The sequence below is a fragment of the Theropithecus gelada genome, chromosome 3, assembly GCF_003255815.1.
Source record: "Theropithecus gelada isolate Dixy chromosome 3, Tgel_1.0, whole genome shotgun sequence".
NCBI lineage: Eukaryota > Metazoa > Chordata > Mammalia > Primates > Cercopithecidae > Theropithecus > Theropithecus gelada.
In genome coordinates, this window is record NC_037670.1 from 79315130 (window position 1) to 79330378 (window position 15249).

Consider the following 15249-nt stretch of genomic DNA (forward strand, 5'->3'; position numbering starts at 1 on the left):
AACCAACCTAAGAAAAATCGGTATACCTGAGGAAGAAGAGAATTCTAAAAGCCTGGAAAAGATGTTTGGGGGAGCAATCAAGGAAAACTTCCCTGTCCTTGTGAGAGACCTAGACCAAATACAAGAAGCTCAAAGAACACCTGGGAAATTCAGCGCTAAAAGATCTTCACCTACGCACATTGTTATCAGATTACACAAAGTTAAGACGAAGGAAAGAATCTTAAGAGCTATGAGACAGAAACACTAGGTAACCTATAAAGGAAAACCCATCAAATTAACAGCAGATTTCTCAGCAGAAACATCTAGACATTGGCTTAGGCAGGGATTTCATGACCAAAAACCCAAAAGCAAATGCAATAAAAACAAATATAAATAGCTGGGATCTAATTAAACTAAAGAGCTTTTGCATGGCAAAAGGAACAGTCAGCACAGTAAACAGATAACCCACAGAGTGGGAGAAAATCTTCACAATCTATACATCTGACAAGGGAGTAATATCCAGAATCTACAACAAACGCAAATCAGTTAAAAAAAAAAAAAAAAAACCAATCCCATCAAAAAGTGGGCTAAGGAAATAAATAAAAAACCCCAAAAAAAAAAAAAAAAAAAAGATATACAAATGGCCAACAAACCTACGAAAAAATGGTCAACATCACTAATGATCAGTGAAATGCAAATCACAACCACAATGAAATACCACCTTACTCCTGCAAGAACGGCCATAATCAAAAAACAGTAGATGTTGGCGTGGATGCAGTAAACAGGGAACACTTTTACACTGCTGGTGGGAATGTAAACTAGTACAACCACTATGGAAACAGTGTGGAGATTCCTTAAAGAACTAAAAGTAGAACTACCATTTGATCCAGCAATCCCACTACTGGGTGTCTACCCAGACGAAAAAAAGTCATTATTTGAAAAAGATACTTGCACATGCATGTTTATAGCAGCACAATTCACAACTGCAAAATCATGGAACCAACCCAAATGCCCATCAATCAACAAGTGTATAAAGAAACTGTGGTGTGTGTGTGTATATATAAGTATATATACACACGTATATACACACACATACATACACACACACACACACACACACATATATATATAATGGAATACTATGCAGGCATAAAAAGGAATGAATTAACAGCATTTGCAGTGACCTGGATGACACTGGAGACTATTATTCTAAGTGATGTAACTCAGGAATGGAAAACCAAACATTGTATGTTTTCACTGCTATATGGGAGCTAAGCTATGAGGACACAAATACATCAGAACGATACAATAGACTTCAGGACTTGGGAGAAAGAGTGGGAGGAGGGCGAGGGGTAAAAGACTACAAATATGGTACAGTGTATACATAGGTGATGGGTGCACCAAAATCTCACAAATCACCACTGAAGAACTTACTCATGTTACCAAATACCACCTGTACCCCAATAAATTATGGAAAAATAAAAAATAAATAAGTTTTCTTCTTTTAGTTCATCTGAATTTTCTAAATATATACAAAGAACATGTTTTATCTTTACACTAAAAAATGTTGTTTTTAAACAAGTTTATTGAGACGTAATTCATATATAACTTACCTTTTAAAATATACAATGGTTTTTAGTATAGTCACATCACCACAACCTAATTTCAGAACATTTTTCTTACCCAAAAGGAAACTCTGTACCCAGTAGCTATCATTTCTCATTCCCCTACTCCTAGTCCTAGGCAACCACTAACATAACATACTTTCTGTCACCTTGAATTTGCCTATTCTGGACATTTTATATGAATGGCCTTATAATAATATGAGGTCTTTCTGAGTGGTTTCTTTCACTTACCATAATGTTTTTAATGTTTATCCATGTTGTAGTATGTATCAGAACTTCAGTTATTTTTATTATTAAAGAATATTCTATTGTATGGATATACCACACTTATTATCCATTTATCAGTTGATGGATATTTGGATTATTTCTACTGTTTGGCTATAATACTGCTACAAATAGTCATATTTTTTATGGTAGCACTAAAAATGAAGAAAGAATATTAACACAGGGAGATTACTGATACGTCATTTTAACAGTCTAAATAAGTGATAAGAATGTTATCATTGATTGAAGGGCATTTGGGTTGGAAATAGCAGTGTGGGCCATGAAAAGAGATATATTTGGGAGGTAGCATCATCAGGTCTTGGTGACTGGCTGAATATGGAAAGTAAGAGAAACAGAGAGTCAAGGTTGTCTCTTGAGGCCCCTGGTCTGGGCATTGAGTAACATCATCCACTGAGATCAGACACACAGAAGGTGAGTTTCCTTCAGGCATGTGGAATTGCCTGAAGGAGTATTGGTGGAGACATGTGGAGCTTGGAAGAGAGGCTAACCAGAATGTATAGGAATTATGGTGGTAGCTGGATGAGACTGTCCAAGGGAGCATGAAGATGGAAAACCAATAGTCAGGAGACAGAAAAGGGAACAAGAAGCCACAGAGCAGACTAGAGAAGCCAAGGAATGAGAATGGTGTATGAGGAGAACTGTCTCATTGTAAAATGCTGCAAAGTAGTAAAGTGGATTATAAGCAAAGTGTGAAATTATGGAATCACTTTGACAAGGTGAAACATAGTCAGAGATCAATAACTTGAATGACTTGGCCTATGCTCAAGAGGAGATACAGAGATGGGAGGGGACAGAATCTATAAAGCAGCTGTGCACATTTCTGCAGTCCTGCAAAGGACTTGGGTTAGTTCATGAGAACTGAAATACAAACAAGCTCCATAAACACATGGTCACTGCCCTTTTAATAACTTACTTCCTTTTGAAAAAAATTAATTTTCCTGATTTATGAATTGGCCCTTGTTGTTTCCTTACCACCATTTCGGATACAATTACATAGTTGTTTTCCTGTTGGTTCTTTCTGTCACAGGGCCTTTTTACAAAAGTTATATATGTCATTTTCAGAAAATGTACAAAATATACAGAAGAGAAAGAGCAAGAGGAGACTCAGATACCACCTGTAATTCTAACACGCAGGGATAGTTATCATTAATACACACTTTGGTTTATATTCTTCTGGACCCAATTTTGAGAAGTCTATAACTAAAGCTCAGTATTGTGTTTACTGCCTTTGCTAACTTACATAGAAAGGTCTGTCCTGCTTCCATATCAACGTATCCTTTATGTCCTTCTGTGATTTATGAAATTTCTTTTTTTGAATTTAAATACCTTGTTTGTCTGAAATGTATTGTGTGATATGGGATGAGGTAGGGAATCTATTTCTTCTCTCCAAATGGTTGGCCAGTTTCCAACACTATTTTTAACCTAATTCATCTTGTCCTCTCTTCATTGCTTTGAAATGCCACATTAGCACATGTGGTTAGAGTTAACGTTAACACATTCTAAGTTTTTACATATGTAATTGAAGGGAAGAGGGTGGATCCTCCGGCTTAAGGAAGTTTTAATTATTCCAGTTGCTGTAATCATAGAAAAGCAAAACGTAACACAAAGATACGCACTCAAAAACTAACTGACTACTTATAAAATTAGTCTGTACTCAAATATCCTCCTGCATTTAACACTAGATGAATCTCTGCCTGCTACCAACATTCTATTGGTTAATCCCTCACTGGCTGTAGGAAATTACTGCAAATACAACACAAATTGGCTGCAGAGGAAAACTACAAATCTTGCAAATTACGTCAGGTTTAACACAATTAAAGTGTTATTGGAGAACTGTGCCTGTCACATGCAAGGCCAGTGACCAGTGAAAATCTGGCAGTCAGTTCAGTTGACAATAAAGAAAAGAAAACTGACCACAATGATGACATGATAGCTGTTTCTAATGAAAATGACTTGCATATCAAAGGACTAAGAGAGACTGCTAGGAAAACAGATCATGCCTTGGAATATTTTTTCTTAAAAGGACCCTTTCTGTAAAGGTGCCTGTAAGGCCAAAATTGAGTGTACACTATTGTCATTCACTTTTGCTTAATAATGAATAATCTGAAAATGCAAATTTTACACTGCAGTCAAGTATAGCCCAAGGTACACATCCGGCACAGCATGACACAGCAGGATTGGAGTGCAGGAGCACAATCCCGTGCATTATATAGTCATACCTATGTAGCCATAACATGGGAGGACTCATCACCTGGCTCTGAGCCACTATTGTCTGTGAGGTGCATAAATGCAGCACCAACAGTGTGACTGAGTTGCTGAATAAAGCCATGTCCCACCTACCTGTGGTCTCTCAAGTGTTCTTTCAGCTACCCGCTACCCCAACAATTCCCCTCAGACCTCTGCTTGGGCTGGAACCTAACACCTGTATAATCTTATAATCGTATACTTTGAATTGAACTCTAGAATCCTTTTGTCAAGTTCTCCCAAGTTCCTTTGGGATTTTACAATAGTATTCATCATTATTACTAACAGAAGCTCACATTTAGTGAGAATTTGCTATGTGTCAGGTACTTGCTAAGCATTTTTCATGTACTACTATATTTAATTTGGCCAACAAATCTATAGCGAAGTATCATTATTTTTCCTATTTATAGTTGAGAAAACAAAGAAGTGGACAGACTAAGTACTTGTTCCATATCATATAACTGGTCAGCTTAGCTCTGGAACCCATATATTTCTGATGTGAAGTTCACTTCACAATAGCATTTTCCCATTTTGGAACTCACTCCCTTTTTTTTTTTTTTTTTTAATGTCAAGATAAAGTATTGTATTCTCTGTAGGAAAAACAGACTCAGAAGCCATTTTTGTATATTTAATTCATCTAAATTTCCTTAAAGAATGACTTCAAACTTATAAAAACTCAAAGTGTAAAACCAACAATTAAATCACACTGACAATTATGAAAGTAAACACCAAATGTCTTATCAAGCATCTAAGTGAGACCTGGGAGAATTAAATTTAAATTCGGTTTAAATGGGCCAATTGGAAGTAGCCTCAAAATAGTATCAAATCCTTAAGGCCAAAGGTCATTAACTCAAGATTTAAACACTAAAGAGAATTTAAAATCTCTCTCTCAAAAGGCTAGAATACATATCTTATTCACATTTATACTCTGTATTCAGATTCATACTGTGTCTTTTCTCCTATCCACTTAATACAATAAAGATGCACAAAATGCTAATTCCTGGGTGGTCCCTACCACATCTCAAAATGATAACTTTTTAAATGCATATATATGAAAAGATATGGATTATATAAGATACCTAATCTTATTTATCAAACCTTCTTTGCTTCCTTTTACTCCCTCCTCTTGGCTTCCTTTTAGCCTGGGAATCTGGTGGTGTGAAAGAAAATACAGCTGAAGCTATGGCCCATTATGAAATGTGAAGTCATTTGATCACATTAAGAGAATATTCACTTGAGGCACCTGATCAGCCTGAATTGTCTTTACACCCCTTTTCCTTGCCCAACTTTCTATGCCTGCCCAGTGTGGTGCCTACAGCATTTGTTTTCCAAGCTTCTATCTGATGGGCCATCACTTACCTATATCACTTCTTGGGCAAGGTATCACCTAGTGGAAATTAAATTTAAGAAAAGCATAGAGGTGACAAAAACTCCAGTGTTCATGAGGTTAAAATGATAAGACTTCAAATATCATGAGTTAGGCCCACTCATGTATACATTAAGTTTTGCATATATGCTTGAGAGGTTCAAATCTTTGCCATAATTAGGGCTACTGAAATATTGTCCTAGATACTGAGGTTATAAAAGGAAGCCTCCTGCAAAATACAGCAAGTCTTTTAGTCCTAGGCAGCTGCAGGGAGAAGGTTGGGAACATATATGCATGAAAAGGCCAGCTAGACCACTAAATCACTTACATTCAGATCTTTAAAATACACAAACCAGGTGGCCCTCTGTGACTTCTGCTCTAAGGGTAGAATGCATACCGCTGAGATTGGAAAATAGATATTTAATGAAAGTAGACTCCTTACAAGCTATATTCACCAGCAGAATGATGTGAACATCAGAACTGCAGATGAGAGAAATAAATTTGATGGCTCTGCAACAACAATAAAAAGTTCACTAGAAAAGGTTAAGGGAGAAACTGATAGAGAATTGGTAAAGTCAAGCAGGAGAAATGTGAGGCAAAGAAGTTCATAAGGTAATTACCATTGGGAAAGATTTTCAAACTCTGGACACCAGGGAGGATGTTGTCACCATGGCCTTCACTAGAGCAAAGAAAGGGCACATCCAAGGTGCTGGGCTCATAAAGTCATGAGGCTAGGAAAGACCAAGGGTTTTTTATTCTGAGATGTTTATCCATCTGCAATTTAATAGGCAACATGGCAAAATTGCACACACTCCTGCCTTTTAATACTGAGCACTTATTCACTTCACCTTCTTAGGCCTTCGTTACCTCAGCTGTTAAGTGAGGGAGGTGAACCAGACGATTTCTAAGGTCCCATCTAAATCTTAAAAAAAGATCATCTCTGCAAGAAAAGCTTGTATGCTTATATATTCAGTAATCCAGTCCTTTCTAATATGTCACTTTGTATATTCTGATACAATGATTGGAGCTAAACCAACATTGTAAACTGCGCAATTACAGGCTTGAAGCAAAAATAACTCCTCACAGTATTTCTTAATAAGAAATACTCATGACAATGTTATCACATCACCTTTGGACATAATAAAAATTAAGCACAAAACAAATATAAGATAAATCTTTACTATATTTCTCATAGCAAAGCAAAGAAAAGAGACTGTGTGAAACTATTTTCTGCCCTTTTCCTTTCACACTGTTAGACCAATTTAAGTGGGGGGGGGGGGGGGGGGGGCGGGGGGGGAAGGCCGAATCAAGAATAGCTTACACAGGAGGAGGCTCTGGCTAAAAATAGATTTGTACCACTGTGGTCTGTGTGGTCTAGAGGGAAGCACAGTGGGCTGGGAGATTTGGATTCTAGACCTAACCCTTCCAGTAACCATGTAACTCCAGGCAAGAGATTTCAATTTTCCTGCCTCCACTTTCTATTTTGAGACAGTAATAATTCTACATGTCTCTTCTACCTCAAAAATATGCTAATACAGAGATAAGGCATGTGAAAAATCTGAGTTATACGGAAGAAAAGTAGTATAGGCAATAATTAAGCATGTTAATGACAACAAGTGCTAATTTAACAATTGTTTAAAACCTCACTATCCTGATTAGATCAAGACAAGTGGGAGGGAGAACCACTCAACCACAGAGTGGCAAGCAGGTTGTTGGCAAGTGAAGGCATGGCATTGCGACTTTGACCCTGATGCACATGCACACAGCCTAAATCTCTCCAACAGAACGAACTCAGCTAGACCAAGCATGAATCTGGCTGATGGCCCCCTGGCCTGTGAACAAACACATTGTCCATCTCTTCTTTTCTTCATTTCCTTCTCCCTTCCTTCTTTTCCTTCTTTCTCTGTCCCTTCCTTCCATACATTCAAAAACTTTGCACTGAGGTTTTAAAATGTTCCACATCCTAGATACGGACACAGCCCTTATGTTACTTACAAATCTAGTTACTTAAACAAAAATGACTAAGACAGGGATATGGGGATCCCTGAACAGGAAAGCTCAGACAGAGACCGGAGGAGGATTCAGGGCTGCTGCAGCCAATCAGGTGGGCCATCCCATCCCTCTTCAAATTTTCTCTCTCTCTCCTTTTTTTAAATTAATATATCTGTCCTTTTCCCTCAAGTCTCCTTTGTTTTCCCTGTGGGCAAGCAGGGAGGGAGAGTCATAAACTGATACTTATTATAATGAATAGTTTTCATTTACTATCTCATTAAGCCTAAATATCTCTTAAGAAAACAATCTTGTAACAGTGGACAGAAGACGGACAAGTGGAATAGTTAAGAGGATGTTACAGGGTGAGATAAAAAGGTTCTTCTGGAATAAAAATATTCTTCTGGAATAAAGTTGGCTTCTACCTATGTATAGTTGAGGTAAAGATATTCAAATCATAGAATATAGAAGCCACAACCCCAAACCAGCTATTTTTCCACTTCCAAATTTAAAGGCTGAATCATGCATATATCCATAACAATGACAGTAATTATAGCTTGAATTTTTTGAGGGTGTCTCTGTTCCAAGCATTGTGCTAGGTGCCTGATAAACTCATAAGGCCCCAGCGGCAGGGCAAGCATTATTACATTCACTTTCTAAAGGAAGACATGAAGATTCTAGAAAAGAAAGTCACATACCCAGGGTCATATAAGTAGTAACAGATAAAAAGAGGCAGGATCCAAGCATTGTTCTGTCTGTCCCCAGAGTCTGTGCCTATTAGATTATGCTATGCTGTCTCCATGTTTATCTTCTACAGTTTCACTTGCATTCCTTTTCACTTCTAGGAATGCTGATTGAGGGGGAAAAGGAAGCAACAGCAAGACTACCAGAAAGGGAATGGGGGCAGGGAGGTAAAGAAAAGGCATGTAAGAAGGAAGAAGAGAAAACCACACCACTTCCCACACTATGGTTCTTGCTGTAGGAGGAAAGAGATGCTACAGCTGCCGCATCAATAAATTCATTGATGTAATGCTCCTTGCTGCTTCCACAGACAGGCTAGGAAGAGGGAAGCAGGACTTGGGAACTGCTGCCCCTAAGAGACCTGAGGGCTGCATGACTAACTGCTCAGTCCCTATGACCATGGGAAGGGCAGTCCTGGGTGCCCATGACCATCACTGACTGTCCATGGAGGGGCAAGTGGAATCTCTCTCCATGCTGGCTCATGGGTGCCCGGGCTCTGAAGCCTGCTCACATCTCTTGATCCCCACCTTTCACTTTGTCTCTTTCCCCCTTCTTCTGATGACCACAAGCCAAACAAACAGCAGAAGAGACTGGACTCATCTGGATTACATTAGTTGCTTGTATCATGCTATTTACATTTATGAAATATTGTATCACGAGATCACATTTAGTAAAACTTTTTCTTAAAAAGTTTTATCCTCTAATCCACTTTTTATTGGTTAGAAGCCAAACAAAATGGATCGTATATTTAAAAGCAGAGAGAAGAAAAAAGACATACCATTCTAGAAATGTCTAGCAAGCAAATATCTCAAGAATATTTATTCAAGGGGTTACCCTGGGATGTCAGAGGGGAAACATGAAATCAATTGCCTTGGCTATTGTCACTTTAATATGAAATGTAAACCCCAAATACAACCACAGGCATTTCCTTTAATTTGGGAGAAGTATAATTGTGTTTAGGGAGCGTGGACAGAGCTCTTACCTGGCATGACCATGGTCTGTGGGGCTGCTGCATCGGTACTTAGGCAGAGACGGCCACCTTTGGCTAATCTATCGCAGAGCAAGGTGATATGTTTCTTCAGTTGGCTTGTGTCTTTGGGTATGTTCAGCTGGCTGTTGAGGTTCAAAGCCTGCTCCTTCGAACTCTTCGACAGGCAAGTCTTCAACAGGTGGGAAATGGCGGCATCCACCGTTTCTTCCCAGCCCTGGATACAAAAGACAATTTTGAATTAATACAAAGATGACAATGAGAAAAGTGGGCACCTGATGTATTATACAGATTATTGAGTGTTTATGTTCAAGTGTTGGGGACCTGTGAAGAGTGTGGTATCTGGAATATTCCAGAGTAGGCTGGTTTGGAATTCTAGCTCTGTCACCTATTTGACCTTGAGCAAGTTACTTAATTCCTCTTAGCCTCATCTTCGTCTACAAATGAGGATGTTAATAGTCTGTCCCTCCAAGGGTTAGAGATCTATGTATGAGAAGGGTTTAGCCCTGAGCCAGGCATAGAGTAATGAGTAACAACAAAAAGTCTCAGGCATAGGTCTGTTTGATGACCTGGTGGGTAAAGCTGCCAGGATTATAGTTTGTTTTGCCTTATCTTTCTTATCTTCAGCTAAAGGAAAGCGGGCCAGGAGTGGGAGGACCTTTGGATACCCTGGGGGAAACTGGAATGGCGGGAAAACCCTGGTGTCTCCCTCAGGTACACGTTCCACAGCCGTGGAATTATAGGCAGAAACAAAGGAGCTATTTCAAGAAGGATCCGGTGAAACACAGGACCTGCCTAGTACTGCTCACTGTCCAGGTGACAGTAAATGACCCAAAGGAAGTAGGCCATTGCCCCCACTTTTTGGGGAACGGTGTGGCTGTGCTGCAGTGAAAAACCTAGAAAAGTGCAGTGACAGCTGCAATTCCAGGAACATCAGCACTAGGCAGGGACCTCAGCATTGTCATGGAGAGCACTGGCACCAGCAGGACTGGCATGGGGAGGCACCACCCTCAGGTGGGTTCAGCTAACACTGGCAACAAGGAGTATGAGGTAACAAGCAGGAGGGGTCAGTTTAGGAGCTCCCTTTAGGCATCCCCAGAGGCTCCAGGAATAACTGGGTAAGACCTTTATGGGGATCTGGAGGTCCTAAGAAGCACAACAGGGAAGCGAAGCATGAGTGAAATCTGGGTGTTGCTGTGAATGTGACTCCATCTGTACACAAAGGCTGGTAAGGCCTAGAGCACCATGGGCCTGACCATCTAATACAATTATAAAGAAAGACAAGAAATGAATTTATGATCATAGAATACTGCGGAATAGTGCAAGTCCCTTATATTAGAGGTAAGAGACCTGAGACTCAGAGAGAAGGTTCCTCTGGAACCCCCCATTCCATCCTCAAACTTGTCATTTGAGCCACCGCTCAAATATGCAAATCAGATGAGGTTACTTCCAAGCTTCAACTCTGATATGGTTTGGCTGTTGGCTGTGTCCCCACCCACATCTCATTTTGTAGTTCCCATAATCCCCACGTGTCATGGGAGGGACCCAGTGGGAGGTAACTGAATCATGGAGGTGGCTACCCCCATGCTGTTCTTGTGATAGTGAGTTCTCATGAGATCTGATGGTTGAATAAGCATCTGACATTTCTCCTGCTGGCACTCATTCTCTCTCCTGCTGCCCTGTGAAGAGGTTCCTTCCGCAATGACTATAAGTTTCCCGACAACTCCCCAGCCATGCAGAACTGTGAGTCAATTAAACCTTTTCTTTATAAATTACCCAGTTTCAGGTATTTCCTTATAGCAGCATGAGAACAGACTAATACAAACTCCTAAATTCAAACAGTCATACTGGCATTTAAGGAACTTTCTGCTCCAGCTCTTCTTCCATTGTATTCTATTCCCATCCACCTGCACCCACACTGTCTCTCCCTTAGGCCTCTGCACATGGCCAGCGCTCATGCTGCAAGGCCCTAACCTCTACTCTTTATCTGGCCAACTCCCACTTAATGACTTGCTCAGGCACTGCCATCCAAGGGCTGATGGGTGAACCCTCTTTGGGGCTCTGAGACTTCACACACCCAGATGCATCACAGCTCTTGTCACCCTGTGATGTGGGTGCTGTTTGCAGGTCTGGTTTTCCGTGAGAGTGCCTGGAGTTCTCCACATCCCCACACTATTCTTGGTATACAGAGGATGCTCAAGAAATATGTTTGCTGGACAGAGAGATGGTGAGATATAAAACCAGGACCTTAAAGTTGGGAGAGCTTTGGAGATCTTTATGTCTAGTCTCGTGGGGGTTTTCCCAGGATCATTTATATAATAGCAACCATCTGCCTAGGCATAGCTGTCTTCAAGATCCAAAATCACTACTTTTTGAGGCAGTTCACTCCTTTCAGGGACATGTGTAACCAACAGAAAACTATTCCCGCACTGAGTCAAAGTCTACCCCATTGGCCCTTCTTCTACCCTCCAGAGTCATGCAGAATAAATCTAACCTCTCTTCTACATGACAGCCTGTTTTATCTGTGAAGACAGCAATTCTGTACCCTCTCCTCCAGAATAAACATCCTAGTTCCTCTAGTTCTTCCTTACACAGAGTTTCAAGTTTTTTCTCCATTGTGACCACTCTTCTTTAAATGAGCTCCAATTTGAAACACTTACAAATTTATACAGCTAAGTAGAGAGCACCTGAGTGACCCCAAAACACTGGGCTGCAACTGCGAATGTAGGTATCCCACAGCCCTCCTTTTTTCTAGGAATTCTCCTGCCAGCCTGGCCTCCAGTTGCCTCTGCTCTCTTGGCAGTTGGATTACACTCTTGATTCACATTGAGTGCACAGACAACTAAGCCCCAGGTCTTTGCCACACTTGCCACGTCTCTGCTTCTAGGTTTATGAAGTTCTCTCTCTCTCTCTCTCTCTCTCTCTCTCTCTCACTTTATTGAGACAGAGTTTTGCTCTTGTCGCCCAGGCTGGAGTGCAATGGCATAATCTCAGCTCATTGCAACTTCTGCCTCCCAGGTTCAAGCGATTCTCCTGCCTCAGCCTTCTGAGTAGCTGGGATTACAGGTGGGTGTCACCATATCTGGCTAATTTTTGTATTTTTAGTAGAGATGGGGTTTCACCGTGTTAGCCAGGCTGGTCTTGAACTCCTGACCTCAGATGATCTGCCTGCTTCGGCCTCCAAAAGTGCTAGGATTACAGGCATGAACCACCGTGTCTGGCCTGCAGTTCGTTCTTCAGATCAAAATGCAGACTCTACATGTTTCATCTAGAGAACTTCCCGCTGATTGCCATAATTGATTAACTGGGACTTTTTACTCTATTGGCCCACTTCTATTGGCCCACCTGTAGGTGTCACTAGGTAAATTAGGAAAAAAGTAAATGATTTTAAAGTCATCTTGAAAATCCTTTCAAGAGATTCAAAGAGACCCAAAAGACCATAAAAACAACTTCCTACCCCAAACCACTAAAGAATAATAAACCACTGGTTGTTACAAAGACATCTCTTTACTACTACCAAAATCTAAACTAGACTAATATCTAGAATTGACCTTGTATTTCAGTAATAATGGGAAGAGGTAAATGAAGACAAAATAGTAACCCAGACATCACTGGAGAGGACATGTTTTCAATTGGAGTCATTGACAAAGACCTCTGGAGTATAAGAAGAAAAAATCCTTTGAATATAATTTGGCATTTGTATGCTCTGTGGTCATTTCAGCATTAAAATAGTTCCTACTCTCATTCATTTAAGGAAACTACTGTATCATAAATAGATTACTGTAACATATTAGATAATTTAAGTAGATATGACATTTAGTTAATACAGAGTACTACACAATTTCTTTTCCTAATGCCAACTTGCAGATCAAGTCAAAAACCATGTCATGTTTAGGTATTTGGCATGGGATACTTCTTTAATATAAATGAGGCATGATGCCAGTACTTGAGAAAGATTGCCACTAAAATACGGAGTTATTACTTGGAGGGACTGAATTGCTACATAAATTCAAATATAAGACTAAAAGGAATATCTTTGAGACAAAAAAAGAGCCTTTGAGAGTTTTGTTAAATAAAAATACAATGTGATAATTCACTGATCAAACATGTAGCATACTTACCTATGGAAATGTGAAATAAAACTGTGGAATCTAGAATCTCAGGTGTGAGAAGTACCTTAAAGGTAAGCTACTTTAAACAGCTTTTTGGTATTTGAGTCCATTACCTTTATTCATAGCTCTTAAATTGGTAAGGCTAATGTTCAGTTTTAATGTCTAAATACATACACATACTACATGCACATACCTAACCTTTATCCTTTAAAGATGAATATCAATCATACTAGTATTTTTGTCTTATATTGTGAGAGTAAAAGAAAATCTTAATTTGGGAAATACAGCACTAAAAATTTCTGGAATTGGGCATGTGCTCTTCAGTGAGAATTGATTTTTGTAATAGTTCTCAAATCCACAATTTGCTGTAAATTCCAGGTTAACCTGTGTGTATGGCTTTTAGAAAACAACAGTGCTGGGGGAGTGGGAGGGAACTGGGGAAGGGAAGGAAAGGGAACAGACGGAAGGGAAGGGAAGGGAAGGGGATCGGAGGGGAGGGGAGGGAAGGGAAGGGAGAAGGAGTTAGTTAAATGTACATGTTACTCTATTTTATCTTCTCCACAGCCCTTGTTGTTATTGGAAGTTAACTTATCCATTGGGTTTGTGGGGATTTTTTGGTTTACTTTGTCTAATCCAGTATTGATAACTGGGTTTTCCTTTGTTTCCAGACCTTGCCTTTACCCAAGTCCTCTACCAGAGCCCTTGCTTTGGGAGCCTGTTGAAAGTGTCACTCCTTGATAGATAGCTGCCTAGCTTCTGCAAGATCCCTCCAGGGAACTGGACCCAGGGGCCGAGGGCCTACCTGCTACCTGACTTCTCCAATGCCAAGTTGCCTGCTGTATGCATCCCCCAACATGGCTGCCCAGTTCTCTGCTTCCACATCTTGCCAGCCTGTGCAGAGGCTTCTACACTCCATGCTGGTCCCAGATGCCTTTGTGTACCAGTATGATTGCTGGTGTGCCCTTCTTCTGTGAGCCAGCTCTTTAAATTCAAGGACCTGGCCTTGCCTAGTCTGCGCCTCCTGACTGAATTCAGCTGAGCTATGCTTCTTGCTATCCAGAGTCCAGAGAACCACAGCTGAATTTCTGACTGCTTTGCTTTACTACCCTGCTAGTCACCACTGGTCAATAGGCCTAAATACCAGATCAAGCAAGTGGCTTATCAGAAACAGGAGGAAGTAGAAAGTTTGACCACACTTGTAAAGTTAATTTCCTAGGGTATCGACAAAAGTAACCAAAGCACAAAATAAACTAAGAAAGTACTCCCATGCCACCTGTGAATCAAAACAGTTGAGTTGATGATAGCTGTCCTGAGGCTCCTGGGTTCTGACTTAACCTCATTCACCTCATCTGCCCCTTCACTGTGTGATCTTAGATAACTCATTTCATCTGTCTAGGGTACACGTGCAGTCTCCACAAAACAGCAATAATACTACTTTTTATGCCAATCTTATATAAATGGTACGGCACTCTGAAATCTTAAGTGGAAGATACTATGAAATGAGCAAATTTATTCAATCCTACTTTTTTAAAAATCAGAAAATAGAAGTATGTCATTGAAATCTAAAGTTCCAAGTCATAACCTTAAACTTCTTTTCAAACAAATTATAAACTCCTGCAAACCTATGTTTATAATAGAAACAGTACCACATCCTTAACTACAGTGGTATAGAGAAAAACCACAAAATGCCACAGTAACATTTATTACCAAATGTGCACCCAGTTAACTCTAAGGGAGCGAGAAAAGGTTAAAAAACAAAAACAAACAAACAAAAACCACGAGACCTGTTAAAAGAACAAATGTAGATTTTGTGGCAGGAGTCCAGATTTTAAGTGAAAAGAGAAGACTCAGAAATGGCCCATCTTGCATTACATATTTGAGGGCGAAACAACTTTCATATCATATTCATTTATCTTAATA

General features: G+C 39.9%; 1 protein-coding gene across 18 annotated transcripts in view; it reads right to left on the bottom strand.

Moving 5' to 3' along the window:
- The window catches only part of BBS9 (Bardet-Biedl syndrome 9), a 783674-nt gene that overhangs the window by 362154 nt on the left and 406271 nt on the right, over positions 1-15249 (bottom strand). For all 18 annotated transcript variants that reach the window (XR_003118601.1, XM_025379701.1, XM_025379706.1 and 15 more), the window contains one exon: positions 9212-9434. Coding sequence is in view for 17 of the 18 variants with exons in the window: in XM_025379701.1 (XP_025235486.1) it covers positions 9212-9434 (223 nt within the window). In the remaining variant the exon portion in view is untranslated. The remainder of the gene's footprint in view (positions 1-9211; positions 9435-15249) is intronic.